Genomic DNA, 19,995 nt, shown 5'->3' with positions numbered 1-19,995 from the left:
ACTTTCCTGACACTGCATTCCACCGTCAACTACTGCAGCACAGAGGAGGATGTAATTGGGTCCTTCTCATAAGCCAAGCAGCTTCACTGTAGTCTGTATCTCTTGGAGCTTCTTGGAAAATGTTTTCTAGGACCTCACTTCTTCAGCAGTCAGGAGATTTCTTTTACTTTCCAGGCTAATTGCATTTCACAATGAGTTTATTCCTTTCTGCTTTTTTGAAATAGCTTCTTTCTTTCTGTGGTGTTTTTCCCTATGATGGTATAGGTACTATACCAATTTTGGACTATTACTGGACTAATAAGCATCTTCAATAAATGGATTTCCCCTGCAACACTGTAGCAAATAATCTATTCTAATTGAGACACTTCGTTTCCTTTGTTCAGAAAAAGATGGCTATCTCATAAAGTAAAATATTAGATCAATCTATCATGACTGATTTTTAGTAAATTCATTTGCATTTTATCTAACTTTTCATTGATTTCCATGTATAAAAATGAATTAGCAAAGTTTCAGATATTGACTTAATTTAAACTACCTTTAGAATAGCTTGCGGGGCTCTTGACGGTTAAACAACAGCAGGGGAAAATTGCAACTTCTGTATAACTAATCTAATGCAAAGAGCTGTAAGGAAAAGATGAGTTCCTAGCTATTACTCTGTGTCAATTGATACACTTTTGTCTGTTTCTGGTGAGTTTCCCCCTCTGAAGAGGAGTTATTTTAAAACTCTTTCACACATGAATTTTTTTAACCAGCTTCAGCATGTATTCAGAACAAAGCAAACATCCCAAAAATCATAATCAAGACACTACAAAATGATACAGAAGAAAGAATGATGTCATAGCACCCATATGCACTTGTTCTCTTTTCCCATCAGAAGAAAAGAGAGGGTTTTGAGCTAATAAGACTACAGAACATGCACAGCCAGTTATTAGTGGAACAAGAGTCAGCAGTGCAGTTATAAAGAAGACAAATGAGTGGCAAAAGAACCACTGAGGTCCTGTGAAATGCTCAGAGAGCCCTGTAAAATTCATCCTTTTAAATCTGTGTTTTGCAAAAAAGAGTATATTTCTGTGTTTCTCTAGAAGGATGTCCCTAACATCTGAAAATTGCTGCTTGGGGAATTGTTTCCTAACAGGAACCGTGTTAGTAGCTAGAAAGATGTTTCTTCTGAAATACTCCTGCTTTTCTGAGCTTGCCCTGCCCTGTTTCTGTGCTGGAGAAATATTCATGACTCATGGCAACCGAGACAGCAAAGGACAGTAAGAAAAAAGAGGGAGTCTGGGGGCCAAATGTTACTTCACATACTGCCTGGAGCAGCTGGTTTGACACAGCCGATGCAGTGAAAATGACCAAGCAATCATTACGCATCTACTTTTCTATCAAGCCTTAACTGCTGAAAACAGTACGTTTTATCTGAGGGATCTAATCCCTCCTACAGCCATCCCTCCAACAAACACAAATTTTCCATTACCATTAGTACACCAAAAGACCACCAGTCAGCACTCTGTGTATGTCCTCGTCGGTTGACCACCTCTGGGGCCATATACTCTATCGTCCCGCAGAATGAGTATGCTCTCTTGTCGTGGTCAATGGCTTCTTTACTCAGACCAAAATCTAAATAAATTGAAAGAAAAGAGACTTGTCAAGTCTATAACAATGATTATTTATGATTTTGCTCACTTAATAAATTTGAAAAAAAACACACCAACCAGCTGAGGAAGCACTCTTCTGTTCGCGTGCAAAATGGCTACAAGCACTTAAGTGCTGAAGCCCTGCTGACATGGAGTGTCTGGTTGGCATTTGTTAATACATCCTGAAAGTAGATATACCATTTTCTCTGTTCATAAAGAGGTTCTGGCCCAAAGCAGAAGAGAGAGTTTAAATAAGCAGAAATATACAGTTCAGGTTTGGTGAAGGCACTGCCAGTAAGGATTCTTGCTCAGATAACCAAAGTATTAGCAATAATAATCGCAGATGCCACCAGTGAAAAGGATGGCTAGACAGCACCTGCAGGGTGGCAAAGGGCTGTCTTTCCAGGCATCTTCTGCTTGGAGTAGAGCAGTCATAATGGGAGCATTCTTTCATCCACAGTGGTAGGCAGCCAAGCCCGCATGCTTCACATCAGTCAGGAGTACAATTTTACCAAGAAAATGCTATGTTCTCCATGTACTGTGCAGCATGGGGGTTTGAAAATTGCCAGAGATGCCTACCACGCAAACTCTTCTGGCTTGTAGTTTTTGTAAGCAAACTCCTTCCAACCAAAGACCAAGAAACATGGAACATTCTACAGAAAAAAGAATCAGTTTGTAGACATTAATTTTTCTGTGCCTCACATACCTGTTATCTTAATGTGACCCTCTTCATCAAGAAGAATGCTATAAAGCAAAAAAAAACAACAAACAACATTCATTCATTAGTCAGGCACAGAGGTCAGTTAACAAACATGAAGAAAAAAATGTTTAAGCCAGACAAGGAGATATGCAAGACTCAAATAAAATATTTATGTAAACAAATTGTTAGTGGATTCTATGGCTCCAGAAAGAAAAATGAGCCTCAAAGGTCTGCCTAATCTCATGTCTGAAGCACACACAGCCTGCAGCAGTTGCATGAGGAGCTTCCTCCTTACTCCATAGGATGCTCAAGGTGAGCATGCAAACAGAGCTCAGAAAGAACACAGTGTTCAAAGCCAACAACTGCAGAGTGTATTCTTCCAGCAGGAGAAGGAGCTACAGGTTTTCTGCTCATCATAATAAACAGCAATCACACCAATAATCAGGGCTTGGACTCACTGGACCTAAAATTAACTCCACAGGTTCATGCTGAAGTAATAAAAGTGATCATAGAGCACAATGACTAGTCACAGCCTAAGCACTTGGATCTCAGCCTCTGCTAATTTATTCTGTCCAAAATCAAAAATGAAAATTCAGCCTGGAAGCCAAGTTCAAGTGTTCTCACGTTTCTCACCTGACAAAGTATTTTATTCTCACAAAGGCACTCCAACATTTCTGTGTGAAAAATGACTGTAGTTCACAAAATTAGCAGCGCTAATTTTGTGGAAACAAGAAGGAACACTGAATCTGAAAAATAATGATCTTTGGTAAGTATATACTGACATAGTAATGAAGGTGGTGTTTCTTCAGTTCTAGTTACTTCTAATTCACTTTTCAAAATGGTCTAGCAAGGTGTCAGCTATTTTTATATTCCTCTTCTCTTAGAGAGTCACTTTAATCCAGTTATTCAGGAAGAAAATAAGACAGAAGTGAACCAAATATAATGGGCTATACTTTTGTGAAAGGTTGTGTCTGTACTGAAACATAACTGAAAAAAGATGATCTTTGGTCATTCATTTATGTGTTTGGAACAAGCTGTTGTTGTGTGATTCATCGAACAAAGGCCAGAAGCTGAGTCCCTACTATGCGTTCAATAATCAAAGCTTTTTCTTCTCAATGAAGGCAACTTTACCTTTATTCTTTCTCCACAGTTTTCTTGAAGAGGAATAATTTTTAGGTACTAGCCTATAACAGGTATGTTTAAATGTATGTTTTTTGACTGCAACCCCTAAATCGTGCTTCAGAAGAGAACAGAATAAAACAGCTCCCATTGTGGAAGTGAGTGTGAACTCCCCAGACTCGGACCTGGAAAAACAGCAAGGGGCAATAGAGCTCAAAGAAATCATGCAAAATTTTGCCCCATGCCCAGGAAGCCCCAGTGAATAACAATGCAATTCAAAGGTTGTGGGAATTTTCCCAGAAACATCAATTTTATATTTCATAGATTTTATATTTCATAATTTCCAACTGAAAATCCATGCTGCTTCTGTACGTATACAACGTATGTTTCCCCTACCTTCACCTTCACACTGATTTGTAGGTTCATACCTTACCCTCATTAAAGGAGGGTACACCAACACAGCTGTCAGACTGATAATACTGTCTTAGTTGAGTCAGAAGCACATAACAGACTTTCTCACACTAAATGTTCACATGAGCAGCAAAATGAACAGATCCTGGTTTCCAGTGGATGTGTATTGTATTCTATATCCCCTAAAACTTGATCTACAGTTTCCTCCTCTGTCTCATGTTCCCTAACCACCCTTATACAGTGCCCTCAGCTGCTGGCAGCTTCCTCTGGCCCCTGGCAGCACTCTTTGGACAGCTGGGTGCTTCCATATTTGCCATCTGCCACCACCAATAATGTTACAGTTACTAACCAAAGATTATATTTGATGGAAAAAGAAAATAATATGCTAAAAGTGAGGAAAAAAAAAGACAACTGTTGTTCTGAATTATCTTAAGAGTGACATTAAGAAGCCAAGAACAACGTACTTGCTTCTAAACATCTAAATTACAACAACAGGTATTTTTCCTTTGACTGTAGAAGTAAACTTATTACCTGATCATACTCTATGTAATTTCTTTTTATCTTTATTACTTCACAGTTCCCTTTTATCCCAATATGTCCATATTAGAAATTCTATTGTGACAATGACAATTACTTTAGCTATGGTTTGCAGGATAAGATATCTGCCATAAACTAGATTCTGTGGAAGGGAAAAAAACCCAGAAGTTGAAAATGTGATTCAAGCTTGAGAATAATATTTCCTCTAAATTAATGTTTTAAAATTATAAAAAACATAAAAAGTAGACTACTTTTAAATGCTAAACTAGGCTATAATTCCATTGAGTGATATGTCGCTATGAGATTTTTCCATTTTATTTGTTCAGTTTAAGGTTTGAATGTTTTTACAGGATACTGCCATTGCTGACCTGCTCTTCAAAACAGTAACAACCATTATTTAGTGAAAAATATACCAATATCATAAATAAGTTAACCAAATAAAGGCTTGGAACAAAGAATTCCACAAAATAAGGTTATTTCTTAAAGAAGAGGAAACTGGGGGGAGAATTCATTGCAGTCTACAGCTTCCTTACGAGGGGAAGTGGAGGGGCAGGCACCGATCTCTTCTCTCTAGTGACAGGACCTGAGGTACAGTCTGGATATCAGAAAAACGTTCTGCACTCGGAGGCTGGTTGGGCATTGGAATAGGTGCCTTAGTGAAGTCATCACAGCACAAAGCCTGACAGAGTTCAAGAAGTGTTTGGACAATGCTCTCAGACACATGGTGTGATTCTTGGGGGTGTCTTGGGGATATTCTATTATTCTGTGATTGAACATTTTAGCACCAGGATCATCCCACACACATTCAAACTGCTTTCACTGATCTCAGTTTAAAAGTACGCCTTCAGAAAATAAAGGCTGAAAATCTCCATGCCAGAGGCTGGGCAGCAAACTTAGCAGAGGCATGACATACTCCAAGTTACAAGAGAAGCTCCTGGTAGACCTAGGACTGCAAACTCCATAGTAGTTTTCTGATGCAATTTTATCACAGGGATAAAAAGCTTTATTAGTTGTTGACACTGTTTTATATCATGCCTTCAATTGCCAGAGCAATTCTCTCTCATTTTTCTCTCTTTTTTTGATTTTGAGTCATATCTTTTGGGGTTCACTTTGAGCTCCAAAATACCCAAATCAATGTGAAGTTCTGCCAAATCTAATCAAGCAGGAACTCTAGGACTGCTTTTTTTTTCTTTTGCATGATTTAAGTTTTTTTTTAAGTCTGCACAGTTTTGCAGAAGATTTAACCCACACTTTATGCTTCTCAGAAACTGTAGCCAAATTTTCAGTTTGGAAAGAAAATGTGAAACTTCATAAAGAGTGTTTTATTTGATTGCAGGTTTTCTTATGGAAGTACCAGATAAATCAGTCAAATATCCATCAAAGAGAGAAAGATTCTCACAAACTGTCAGCATTTTGTGACATTTCAGTGTTTGCATGATCCCATACTATCTCACATGATCCCATGCTATCTCACGTGGCTGAACATAAACTCCTCTCTGCTGTGGCTTTGTTGACACCCCAAAGTCCCCAAAAGGGACTTCTTACTTTGATGGAAGTTGATGTTTATTTTCCACCATAAGCCTTTGTCCTTTACCGATTTTCAGATTTTCCCTCTCTACACAGGGCAGTTACATTCATAAAAGAATTGCCATGGTTTGCAACATGCTGCATTAAACAGCGGTGTTTGGTGTTTAGTGTTTTAGAATATAGTTCAACCTAAGTTGTTATATGAGCAGTTATATGAACTATCCCTTATACAGACAACTAAGGGCTTTGCAACATACATATTCCTTGTTAATCAAAGCCCCTCTGACAGAACATATCAAGGTGCATCTAGGTCCCCGAAGAGAGAAAAAGCAAAGACAAATAATAAAGTCTGCACATTTTCAGATGGTAGAGTTACTTCTAAGTCCCTCATACCCTTAAACCACAGCATAAGAAATAACATGCATCACATACTACTTTAAAAGTTCCCATTTTTCTGTTTTGGTATGTTTACCATATTTAACAGCTTGATCCTGCAGTTCTTAAATAAAAATGTGTCTCACCATGTAAGTGACTCAATGGCTCTCAGTGCGACTGAACAATACCTTGTTCTACAAGAGATGCCACTGAAACCACCAAGAAAACTCAAGGAGAAGAATTTGGCTGCAACAATTTAAGGGAAGTTTGTTCTAAACAAGAATTTAACTAGAAAACTCAATTTCTTGCCTTTCTGAAGTAAGTATAGCTGACTTTAGAACTACTCTCAGTTGCACATAAAATTAATTCATAGCTTTGAATTGTTAACGTGGATTTTTGCTCAAGGAATCTTAAAAAAAATGCTGAACTCTAAATTTTAATGTACTGAGGGCTCTTTCAAGTGGTCTGAACAGTCCTATTTTCTAACTAATTTTTTTGACATAAACAATTCTAATAAACTTCCTTTTAGGATACTTACAGAGCTGACTGAAGCTATCAAACCTATTAGCAGTTACTTTTGGAAGCTTCTGAAGGACAGCAAAAACATTAAACAATGAAAGATCAAATGCAGTGCCTACCTTTAACAAAGTGGGGGAGAGAGAGAATCGGGAAATTACAAACTAATTAGTTTATCTCAGTTCTGCAAATCTGACAGAGTAAACCTCGTGCTCTAATCAGACTGGTAATGCCTCTTCTGTGTGGGATTCTGCACGTTGCACTTCAAAGGAGATAGGTATCAAGGGAAACCAAAGGCAAGGAATGAGAATGATTGAACACCTATAAAGACTGACTACTGAAGAAGAGTTCAGTGTATAGAAGAACGATGTGCTTGCAATCCCCTGAGGCTGCTGCTGGGGAGTCCAGGAGGATAAGCCAAGGAGCAGTGGCCTGCAACAGCAGCAAAGAAATTTCAAATTACCTATTTGGAGCAACTTTCTAGATGTCCTTTCTAGGCCTCCTATGGAGACCAGCAGCTATTTTAAGACCAGGTTAGCAACACACCTATAATGGCCTGGATATATTCAACCTAGGCCAGGGGCAAAGGGAGGATGAGAACATCCTGAGATGGTCCTAATTTTCTTCTATTGTCTTATTTAGAAATCCATTATTTCCCAGAAATAACTTAAAAAATCAGCAATTTTCCCCTTGAGAATAATTTTTTTATTCTGTTGCATCTCTTTATTTTAATGTAAACCTTAAGTTCCAGTGAAATCACATGCTGTCATGCTCTGCTGTCCTAGGTATGGCTACACACAGGCTTTGCACTAATAGAACTATTTTTAAAAGATGTGGTGTTCAATCAGATGCCTTGCTTTATCTCCAGGTAAGAACTTTTGGGTCATTCCCTTTCCTGTACAACAGTAATATTCATGTAAACCAGTTTTATACTATGGCAATTGTATCCAAATTAAACTGTATTACTGCTATTCATTTAACTGTACATAAAAGACCATAAACCACATATACAAAAGTTAGGAAATACAAGAGTGAGGGTTGCCACTCACTGTATAAAAATCTTCAGTTACACAATAATATTTTCTGTTTTCTTCCAGAGAAATCTCATCCCAGTTGGGCGACTGCTAACACTCAGGGATTTTAGCAGAACGGTACAGTGAAGGGGATGGCTGATTTCACCTCAGATAAAAATACCAAATCTTCGTTCACAAAGCCTAGCCATGATCACAGTGAAGGGGATGGCTGATTTCACCTCAGATAAAAATACACAGAAAGCTGGATTCCATCTTTTTGACATGTTTCTATTTGACAATGGCAAATCAGTGACACCTTCCTTTCTTAGGTGAGCTCTAATTTCTCGATTCACTGATCCCTGATCTGAAGCACTGCAGCTTGGTCTGCAGAAATTTTAAGTGCTCTCACTTGCAACTGGAGTCATTGAGAGATGTGCTTTGAAATGCAAAGTGACACTTTATGATGAGAACTCTGAAAAATCCAGTTCTCAGTATCTCAAATACAGTGAATAGTTTTGACATGCGTTTAATTTTCTCCTTGGTTTCTAACTTGTCCTAAAGCAAAAAATTACAGCATGTCCCTATAAATGTAGCAGCATTGTGACTTCTACTTGAATATACAAGCTCATGTCTGGATACCTTCAAGCAGCAAATTCATATATCATGTGTTAGCTTGTAAATCAGCTTTGCCTAACATCAGACAGAAAAGTAGTGCATGATTCATACTAATGCTCACTAGAATCAAAGCTTAAAACTGAAAACCTATAACTGGAGTTATTCTATTATGTACATGATTGTTGATGCTAGATGGATAAAAAAGCAATTCAGAATGAAGTTGAAATCAAAGAGCTTCTGGCAGATGATGCAACAGCACGTGGCTGTGGCAGCTGTAGTGTGACGGCTGCCTACCTGCATTTCATATGAGTAAGAAACCGGTACTTTGTTCCCTCTAGTTGTTTAATTTGGAGGATGACTTCCCATATTTGCCTAAGATGTTGGTTTTCAGTTTTGGTTGCATAAATGGACTAGACTGGAAAATTCGTTTACCTGCAAAACAGTTTCTAGCCCAAAAGAATGAGAGCTCTTGTTATGTACATCTGTTAAATTTGTTTGGTACTACTACTACTATTGTTTTTCTAACCAAAACACAAAATTGAACATAAAATTTAAATCACTCAGAACTGTAATGTAGATAAACAATTTCCTCCCCTTCAACTTCCCAATGCCCAAGTCCACCTTCTGTCACTTTTGGTCTCCTGTTTTGTCCATGAGCGTGAGAGCAATAACACTCTACTTGAAAGAAAGAGCTGCAGATTTTTCAATTTGATGTCACAGAAGGAAAAGGCTGCTTTGCTGTTAGGCTTTGAAAGTGTAAGCAACTGCCAAGCAGACTGCTCTTAATGGTCATCTTTTATAAATGATGGTAACCATTACATTAAAAAGGTTGGTAACTTTTAAATGTTGCACCCTGCTTTATTTGAGCCAGCCCAGTAGATGCAGGCAAAGCACAAGGCAAAGGGCATGGAATAAGAACAGTATCATGCCATTCCCAGTGATAGCACTGAGGGTGTCATTTGCTCTTCTGAAGTACTGAAAATAGAAAAGAAAGAAAAATGCTCCATAGCACCACGTTAGGAGTAGAAAATAGCTGCAAATGTAAGTGAGAACAAATATTTGGAAAATATTTTGGATAGTTAGCAAAAGTGTTTTAAAAATCCTGATTATCATATCTCTTGTGAGGTAACGGGTACAGTAGTTTTCAGACATGCTCATTCACTTTAAGTAATGGCTACAATAAAATTGAACAGTGCCATGACCATGACATATTTTGTATGAGCTGGAAGCGGAGTTGCTTTGAGTGGTTTACACTGCAGCAAGGGGAAGGCCAGATTAAATGCTGCAAATAGAGAACGGTGCTACAGAAGCTAAAGGCACAGGGATCTGAATCCTATGCTGAGATCATTCACTAAACTGAAGGTCAGGCACACAAAGGTCCCATCATACTGGAGCACAATCAAAACATTTGGGCCTCATGCTAAAATGATTTGATAGGAAGACCCTACTGCTGTTAGTGAGGGACTTGTGTAGAGTCTAACATACAAGAAGGAAGGCAGAGCCTCTGGTACCTGATTTAGTAGCATGACAAGGAGCAGAAACAACCTAAAAGTTCATGTATTTAAGTTTCAGTTTGCTTTTTCTTCTTAACTTACTTTTCTGGTTTTAGATCCCTGTAAATAATTCCAAGACCGTGGAGATGGTCTAATGCCAAGGCCAGCTCAGCTAAGTAGAACTTGACATCCTCTTCTGTAAACATCACCTAGAGCGAAGGAAGAGAAGAACACATCTGTTTATTGGACAATGGTGGGCTGGCTTGCGTTAAACAGACAGGGGAGGAATCGTCTATCTTGGGAATGCTGGAAGTACCATTATATCAGATTCAATATTCCATAATTTGTCTGTACTCACATTAACAATTCTTACCAGATTCTCCTTATAAAACAAAACTTGATCTGTTCAGTGCTTCTGTTCCTCAAAATATGCTGCTCTTATTTATCTGTTTTATCTGTTTAGATGACATCATGTCACATAATATGAATAAGGTTTTAACTCCTTAGCATTTGGAAACAAATCGCAAAATTAAATACAGTCAGTGCAGTCCTTATTGCTTTCATATCCCTTAATTTGCTAAAATCTTGACATTTGGTTACCAAACTCCCAGGAAACAGCATGGGAAAACCTTTTTCGGGAAGGGAAATGCTTCCAAATCTAAGTAGAATACACAGCATGAAGAGACTCTGAGTTGGATTTAAAACCCCATACACTGAGGGTTCCAGGAATCTCAGTGCAGACGCCCTAAGCAGTGATGTGTTGTCTAACATCCAGAGTCTCATGAGGTGTAAACTGAGGGCTGTTTTTCCTATGGTTGATACAGGATACTGATGAAACTGAAAGTCCTGTTTTAGGCAAGAAGAAATTTCTGTAATTAAAAAAACACTAAGCTCTGAAAAACTCAGATGGCAAGAAAGCGCTTTGGTTCAGCTTTCATTGTCTCTCAGACTTTCTCTTAAAATTAAATTTCAATATGCACAGGGATAATAATGCAGAAAGAGAAGGTGATATATTGGACACACAAGTGTGAATACTATGCATGACAGAAGTAAAATGAGTCAGCTCAATACAAATTTACTTACTGTATGTAAATACTACAGTATGTAAATAGTACAGTAGAAGTTGCAGACCTTGATTTTAAAATTAAGTCTCTGCTCTCAGAAAGGGGTAGCCAAAATACTTAAGTGCTCTGAGAAGCTCCAGACAGCTGACAGAAAAAAGAGATGATTCAGAGAACAGATGTCTCACAATTTAATTAAGAATTTCACTGCAAAGGCTAGAAATAAAAATACAAGCAAAATAATAAATACACAAGCAAAAACCATGACTAAAAATTAAATTGTACTGAATGTAAAAATTGCCTTAATTTTCAAAATAAATTATGTAGTCAAGAAATTAAATCAATAGAATCAGGGAAAAATCTAATCTATAGAGATACATCTTAAAGTCAGATGTCTCAGAAAGACAGAGCAAGAAATAGGTGCGATATATACATATATATATATATATATATATATATATATATATATAGATATATATAGATATAGATATAGATATAGATATAGATATAGATATAGATATAGATATGGGATCTGACTGAAAGTCCACTGAAATCAATACCATTCAAGCAAATCTATAATAACAAATTGTAAACAGTACAAGTTTTCCCAGAACTTCTTCCTTTGCAATTCTTTGCCATTAAATGGCTGCAAAATATAGGTAGACAATGTGAGCTAGAAACACTGGAAAAAGAGAAGTACATTTTTACTGTCAAGAGGACTCATTTGTATTGGTATAAAGCAGAAAAGTCAGTGAATTGCACTGGCTTTGGGGCAAAAGTTTTGGGGAAAATGTGAAGCTTTAAAGAAGCACAAAGTCTGAGTTGTTATCTTCCACATCTGAGTTCTCTGGTTGTGCAGAACAGGGACCTGCCCTCTGTAGACAAGTGTCACGTTTTCTCTCTTTTCCATGAAACCAGAGAGGCCCTTGCTGAGATGGCAATGTTGCCTCATAATAAAGCCTGGTCTCATGACAAACGGCAGAAGGATATTTTACTGTTTTTTTAATCTTTTTCCTCATATTAAAAATAACTGATACCATGTACTAAGTACTTATATAAGTATCATTACTCAGCAGCGTAATTAACCTGTTGCCAATGTCTTCTTGCATTAGCAAACAAGCCCTGAAAGCAAATACTTGGGGTCCCAAGCTGTGGTGCACACAGCAGCCTGCAGCGTGTCACAGAATCAGGAATTGAAGGGGTGGGGCGGAGCTAGGGAACTTCTGACTAAAATTACTGTTTTCACAGCTTTTTTAGTCCTTCAGTAATTCCCCAAAACCAAGAGCAACAGAGCTTCCCCTCAAGATGGCATTTGAAAGGTCCCTGTCTTTAAAGACTGTGTTGTACGTGGTTTCCTGCACCCCTGTCTCCACACCCTGGAAAGTGACCATGGGCTGGGGACATCATGTTTGGGATAGACAACTCTGGGGCAGCCAGCCTGCATCACTGGAGCCTCCTGCACTGCACACAGGGATGTCTCTGAGACTGCTGGCTCACAGAGGTGTTTGGAGATGCAGAAAAGAGCTAGATGAACCCAGAAAACCTACCGCAGCTGCTCTGTATGGGCATCAGCGAGACTCAAGTTTGGACCGTTCCCTGGCTGCCATTTCTTCAAGCAGCAGCAGCCCTTCTCCGGGGGCAGGGCGTGCAGAGGACAGGGAAGGGACGAGAGCCTGGGAAGGTGATGGAAGCAGCAGCTGCTCCTAGCAGGCAGGAGACGAGTGGGTGAGGCAGCCTCCCAGCCCCGGGGTGGTGTGTGGCCCCTGACCTGCTCTCAGCAGCTGCTCCAAAAGGCAGCTCTCTCGCCACTTGCTGCAGTAGCCGGCCCTGACCCATGGCCATCTCTTCTCTCTGCTGGCAGCGTATGTGTTTTTCCACATGCTCTGCTCATACCCAGGGCAAAAGGTATCGGGGATTGATTTCTCAGACTGTTTCTCATCACATCCAAGATTTATTTTGAAACCAATGTGTCAAGGCTATTTTGCTACAGGAATGGCTTAGCAGTGGTGCAGTTTTCTCTGACAGTGATGTCTAGATGGTATCTGCTGCATTACCCAGGGCATAATTCAAATACAATTTTTAAGAATCCATTTAAACATGCAATATGAGACAGCTTTATTACACATATATAGGACTATTCCCAAGGCCATTTTTCATTCCCATCAGTTCTGAAAATCCAAGACAGTCTTTAATTTCTAAGTTAAAGATCTATCAGCTTACCTCTTTGGAGAGTCTGGTGAAAAGGTCTCCTCCCCGCAGGAAATCTAGTATTAGGTACAACTTTCCCTCTGTTTGAAATGCTGCATTAGAAAAGGATGGAGATGTTGGCAGTTCAAATCAAGATAAAGTCTCCAAAGATTAAGTCTTATGGACTAGCAGTGTATCATTCATGCCATTGCTTCACTGTCATTTCAGGACTTTGAGAATTGAAAAAAATTAATTTCTGTACAGAACTAAGCAATTGAGTTTAGGCTTTGGGAAAAATGGTATCAGTTGAGAGACAGCAGTGCATTACTAACATATTCATTTTCCTGCTAAGCACCTATGAATTAATAGTACTTCCCACTGCACCAAGTACCAGGATTCACTGAGGGCTAGGCATAGAAGGAAGCTCCCAGTTTCGTGCGAGATGAGAGCCTGCACTATCCAAATGTCCTCAGAATACCCTTTATAGTAATAATGGGGCTCCCCAGGAAGCTGATGAGGAGGTAACTCCAGCGAGACACCACATTCATATACACACATATATAAAGTGGATTGGTACTGGTTATTAAAAACAGTTTTTATTTAGATTCTCTTCTTTCTAAATGACACCTGACAGCAGGTAAGGGGGTTGGCAGGTGTATATGCAGCAGCTATCCCACGAGCACTACCTATCACATCAGACTTTATGACAAATCTATTTTGATGGAGGTATGGCTAAAACTTATACTGAAATTATCCTTTAGTATAAATGACAAATTTCACACAGGTTGTCTTTATGACTTTGTTAGAAACAGAGCTGTGAGTAGGCAGGGGGTATCTGTATGAAGTTATAATACATCTGGTTACAATTATCCAACCAAATTAAGAACAAACATGAATTATATTTTATTATAGTTACCATAATGAAGCTTGACTATGAAGGGATGGTTCACTTCTGCCAAAATATCTCTCTCCATTTTTGATCGTACCCGATCTCGAACTATAAAGAGGGAACAACAAGAACAGTGACATTAAGAGGCAGCATGGTCACTAGATACAGTACTGAAATGAGGTTACAGTGATCAGGATTCTGCTTCTCACTCTGCTGATGGCTTGTGGTGTGACCTTTGGTAAATCATACCACTTGAGCGTCCTCTTTTTCTGCCTGTCTTGACTGTATAGTAAGAGTAGGTCCTTCAGGAAGGCTCCCTATCTTCCTCTGTAGAAAACTGCCCTAACTAAAAGGACTACAGAATGACAAACAACAGGAAGGCAATTACACTTCACAGAAGAGAATTTTAATGTGAAAATGAAAACTATATAAAATTAATAACTTCATTTCATGTAAGATTAAACAGAATGTACCAGTCCTAGAGCAAGTTGGATTAATCTTGTGCAAATTAATTTACCGTATTTTGCTGATGCTAGCAGTGTTTATGACATATCACTCTCTGGAAGTGATCTATATGCAAAATATTTAAAACTTCCAATAAACCACCCTAACAATCATTAATAAGAAAAAATGGCAAACAAAAATAGTAGATAACTATTTTTTTAATGTGTGTGCAGAGATAAATTTATTGTGTGATAGCAGTGAGAAAAATACTTTTTGGGGTTAAGATCAATAGAGTAAGAGAAATCATTGTTACAGAGGTCAGCTGAGTTCAAGCTAAACAAAACTGACGCTGAAAATTTCAAAGCAAAAACATTTAGCAAAATGTTTAGACACTGATGAGGATTCAAGTCCCAACATTATCAAATCTTGATCTTAAAGATGCATTTTTTAGTCAATCACTGTTTTATTGAAAGTATTGAAACTTTCCTCTTTCTCTGCATTACACAATGCCAATATGCTTTTCAGATGAAAGCATCTACAAGAGATGTTATGAAACTATTTTATGTAGCAAAGCCTGAGATCTCAGTGAGCTTCTCTCACTGCACGCCTGTGTTGTTGAGCTGCTTAGAAGCTGAGTCCTCCCAGCACACCATAATGAAACCACATAGTCTGTTGCTGTACTTCAAAAACTGATGCACAGAAATAGGTCCAAACCAGCTGATCTGAAAACCTTAAACAGGACTAGAGAGATACTTGGATTTCTTGCCATTTTGATGCTAAATTTAGGTCAATAGTGATGTAAGGTTTACTAGCTCATTCAACCCAAGCTACCTTGTAGATAAAATTCAAAACAAAGGAGATCTTAGAATCTTAATCTTATCTCCCAAGTGAAAATCACACATCATACACTCACAAAATGCTTAACCTATGTGAAGGCAGACCATTTCTTATGCTATAGATCAGCGATGATCCCAGGCAGGAATTCTTGTTGTATAGGTGGGCATTGCTACATGGGTTGCTTCCCATTAATCTAGGTTAGTTAGCCTAACAAAGTGCCTACCTGCATTTACACTGCACTGTGAGAACAGGCTGTCAGAACAGCTGCCTATGCTTCTCTCCTCATCATTTCAACCTCTGCCCAGCTGTGCAGCCACGTGCCTTGCCAAAGCCCCCGGCCCTGCTCACTGCCATGGTGGTTACAGGCTGTGGACCTATCAGGGTGCCACATCACCCTTCTCCCCACATACACACAGGAGGCATGCCAAAATTAAAGAAAAGATGATGTTGCCACAGAAGACATCTCGTTCTCCAGAATCATGGCCCTGAAACCACCTTGAACCTAATTTACTCCAGAGTTGCGTGAATCACCACCCTCAGAGCGGCTGCCAAAAGAAGATCACCGGAACTTGTAATCAGGACTGTAGTTTGGCATGTCAGTTGGTGATGTGCCCTGCTCTGCTCATCTTTACAGCATCAAATACTGTCTGATTTAAATGCTCTGAGGGCAGAAGCCAAATAGGCTCAGATTTTTATGTAGTCCTAGCATCCAAGAACCTAAGAATCATATTCTCTAGAAAGCAAATCCACTTGCCTTCTGCCACTGTTCTTTTTGCACTCTATAACTTCCATCTGCCTGGGCCAATTTTAATCTCAGGAGTGGCCTCCCCAGAGGTATCTATCTGCTGGCACCAGATTACATAACACAGGGCATCATCAGAATATGCACCTGTATGACTAAAATGCTCACTGGGAATAGTGCTCAACTGCTAAAATCTTGACCCTTGTACCAATATTGAATTTGTTTTTTAAAGGTGTGGTTTGCCACTCATCTTTAAATTATATGTCAGACAGAGGCAGAGAACCCAGTCTGGAAAAATGAGCACAAATTTATGAAGATTGTTTGCATGATCTTGGACAAATTAGCTCTCCCTGAAATAATCCCTGGTGATCACCAGGTAGAAGAGACCATACTGGTGGAGCCTGTAAAAAATGAAGGAAGCACCTGTTACCCAAAAATAAAAACAGTTCCCACTTCTAGGTATTAATGTCATATGAAAGAGAAGGGGAGGCAGCTGAGGATACATGCAAATAAATAGAGCTTATCCACTTCTATCTGTCTAGTTCTGAACATTAAAGAGAAGGACATTGCTGCATACTTTGCTGGTCTTTTCTCTGTCTTCACTTATCTGGAGTAAAAGTTGATTTTTCTACTTCAAAAGAAATAATTTTAAATATGACTTGCAGTGAAGTTTCAATTTTTGCATATAGATTATATGTTACAAGGCATGAGTGTTTTACCTAGAGTCTCGTACAAACTAATACGTGTATCAAATTTAAACTGGTATTGATGTATGAAGATTATATTTCAGCTTCAATTTTCAAGTGTCAAATAAAAATGAAATTGCTTTTGTTTACAAACTGTAAATCAGTCATGATGTTGTTTCTTTGATAACTACTAGAACTGGAGGAGAAATTTTGTGCAGGTATGCAGACACCTACATACACACATATGTAAGATGTACTTTCTGCTCCTGGCAACTCTTCTTTTGTTTCTTAAAGCTTCCTCTAGAAGCTCCTGTAGGGCTGAGAGTTTCTCAAACTTTGCCACATCCTGCAGAAGAACCTGTTTGAAATCCACAGACGCCTGGGCAGCCACAGCCAAACTCGTATTGCACTTGTCCCATGTTAAGTGGCCCCTCCTGCCCCTGCACAGTCTCCCTCCCAATGTGTTTAACTTGGGAAGGGAAAATGAAAAAGAAAAGGAAGATGAAAAACTTGAGCATACTCACTTGATAGCTACTGGGACAGAAAATCTCATGTGAAAAAATTGGCTTCAGTAGCTGCTGCATTATGAGGCTACACTTAATTTTTTTAATACTGGCCTTTTTGGAGTAGAAATTAGGCTCATGAAGCCAGAGGTTCAGCAGTACCAAAGGTAGTCACTGTCTGGGCACTGCTGTCCTCACATGGCCTGGGCCAGCCCAGTACTCCACTAGCACCATTTGCTGACAAGACCACTAATGTGGGTGGGTGGCAGTGGGATGACGTCTGCCCTGCTCCCTGGGCTGAAACCCCACTGGTGCCCTGCATGTGTCGTGTGCCTTCCTTTGGGGTCAGTTGGATCCCATCAGGGCATGGATGCTTTAAATTAGTGCTCCCATGATGGACATCATTTTCTACTTATGGTTTTCCTCTTTAAAAGTCTTAGGCAGAGAAAGATCCAGCAAGACAGTGCATATTACAGACATCTTAATGGACTGCTGTCCTAGTTAGAACAGCTGGGCCCAGTTCATCACTGGATGGGTGTAACCCAAAACTGTGTATGCTATAGCCTTCCATGCCATTTCCCAGAAACTGTTCTCAATAGACTATTTGCACCCTCTGCCCAGAGCAGCCTGACTCCTCAGGCTATAAACTAGGTGTTAAGAGGCCTGCGAGATAGGAAGGTGTTTTTGTCGTCATGCCCACTGAGGGAAGTACTGACCATTCCTTCCTGAACTGGAGAATATATAATCTTGGAATCTTGGGACTTTTTTAACCACTCGTGGGATCCAGAGGAAGACTGCAGACCACCACTCTCGACTGGACTGCAACCACCACTTTTCAACCAGACTGCAACAGCACTCTCACCAACAGGTTTTCCCCTCTCCTTTTCCTTTGGACTCAGAGGGCCCAAAGAACACCACTCTGTTCATGCCCCAGGGTGCTGGGTTATACATTAGGGTTTTGTGGGTTAAAACCAATTGTTTGTCTGTATAATCATACTTATTGTATTATTTTATTAAATTGTTATTCTGACTTACAGTCTCTCTTTTGAGTTGAGTTCATTTCCCCTGCTGGTTTACCTTTAAACCAGCACAACCGCCTTGGCTAAGGGCACTGGGCTGCCAAACAGACTTGACAAACAACAAAGTCCTCAGCGCAATGAAACTCGTCTTGGGCTTTCCTATGGGAGGAACCACAGGGTAGTGCATCAGTGGTAAGAGACAAGAGCCAAGACATATGTCTATCAGAAAGACCAGCACAGAGGAAAGGAGTAGGTCTGCCTCTATCCTGTCTGTTCTAAGGACCAGCAGCAGGGCAGGGAGGCAGTGACTTGGGGCTGTCCAGCTCTGCCTGCCCACACAGAAGGTGCAGAGATGTATGCGATATATTCCAACTTCCTCCATAGATGTTGAACTTGAGTGTTGCTTTCACCTCTGTTCGCCAACAGCACAGGAAGGTAGAGTGTCATAGGTGAAATATTTTCTGTACACATTAGCTGAGGTCCAGCACAATCTGCTTTGTTCATGACTGCAGTCATTTGTGTGTTCAGGCCCTGTGAATGTCTCTGACTTATTAAGGCAGCCTTGCAAATGCAAGCAAAGTACTTGTATGCTCCTTTACACCTCTAGAAATAACTAAATGACTTCTAGCCTAAACACTCATTTTAAAAAAGGAGATTGAGATAGATTTTGGGAGCTCTGCAAGGCATCTAAAACTGAAGAGAGTTCTAACACTCATCAATAGCTCTGAGATAACTTAATTTTTTAAGTTGGTGTTGGATGCATAGATCCTTTTATAAATCTAGTTCCGCCATGAATATTCGCTGGGTGCACTGAGGTACAGGAGCCTGGTCCCTCCCCAGAGTCTTCTGGAGGTGGCTCAGGGCAGGACCTGGTGATTTGGTTACCTCTCTGAGTGGGTCAGTCTTTGTCCACTGTTTTTGGACACAATCTTCTTGGTGTCACCAGGCTAAAATTGGCACTTGGAAGCTTAATTTTTATTTATTTTTTAAACTAGGAATGGGTTGTCAGATGGTAGGTTTGGTGTCTTAGTGACTTGTTCATATGGCCTTTTGTCCTTTTTGACAATTTTAACCAAAGTACTACTGAGTCCCTTGACCTGAAATATTAGGGAGAGAAATACCCCTGCATGTCTGACACAAGCACCTGCCACTTACAGAAAGCTATTCCTGCAGGAAGATGCACACAGAAAATGCACAAATAAGGTCAAAGATTTTGCAATCCCCTCAGCGATGTTTGGCAAAAAGCATTATTGATTATAAATTATTTGCCCATCCCTACCTTTCAAAATGTCCTTTTAATAAGAAATATCACTGCTTAACCAGGAGCGGAACACTAATTAATTAATAAAGCAAGAACAGGGAGAGCTACAAACTAAGTTACTTAATTAAATCACCATCGAAAAGTATCTGTAACAGGAGAAATAAACCAGCAAATTAAATGATGGCTTTAAATTTCATCCACTACGCTCCTCACTTCCTTTAAACTCAGCACTGTACCTTGAGTGGAACAAAAGCAAAATATGACTAAAGCTCAGGAACATGCAACCCAATTTCAAATTCTTCATGTAGCACTGGAGCACAGAAAAGACAAAGAAAATGGAATATATATATATATATATATATATATATATAACTATGTGCAACATCCTTTTCAATTCTATTTCTGATATTTTAATCTGGTTTTTAATGC

General features: G+C 39.3%; 1 protein-coding gene across 8 annotated transcripts in view; it reads right to left on the bottom strand.

The window, feature by feature from the left end:
• RPS6KA2 (ribosomal protein S6 kinase A2) overlaps positions 1 to 19,995 on the bottom strand; it is a 286,036-nt gene that overhangs the window by 57,225 nt on the left and 208,816 nt on the right. For all 8 annotated transcript variants that reach the window (XM_051811144.1, XM_051811149.1, XM_051811152.1 and 5 more), the window contains 5 exons: positions 14,102 to 14,182; positions 13,219 to 13,298; positions 10,040 to 10,146; positions 2,338 to 2,375; positions 1,472 to 1,614 (listed from right to left, as the gene is read on the bottom strand). In XM_051811144.1, coding sequence (XP_051667104.1) covers positions 1,472 to 1,614; positions 2,338 to 2,375; positions 10,040 to 10,146; positions 13,219 to 13,298; positions 14,102 to 14,182 — 449 coding nt within the window. The remainder of the gene's footprint in view (positions 1 to 1,471; positions 1,615 to 2,337; positions 2,376 to 10,039; positions 10,147 to 13,218; positions 13,299 to 14,101; positions 14,183 to 19,995) is intronic.

The sequence above is a fragment of the Manacus candei genome, unplaced genomic scaffold, assembly GCF_025592945.1.
Source record: "Manacus candei isolate 608988 ecotype Guabito, Panama unplaced genomic scaffold, ASM2559294v1 h1tg000081l, whole genome shotgun sequence".
Lineage (NCBI taxonomy): Eukaryota > Metazoa > Chordata > Aves > Passeriformes > Pipridae > Manacus > Manacus candei.
Note: the sequence above shows the minus strand (reverse complement) of the source record. Positions and strands in the feature narration are given on the sequence as shown.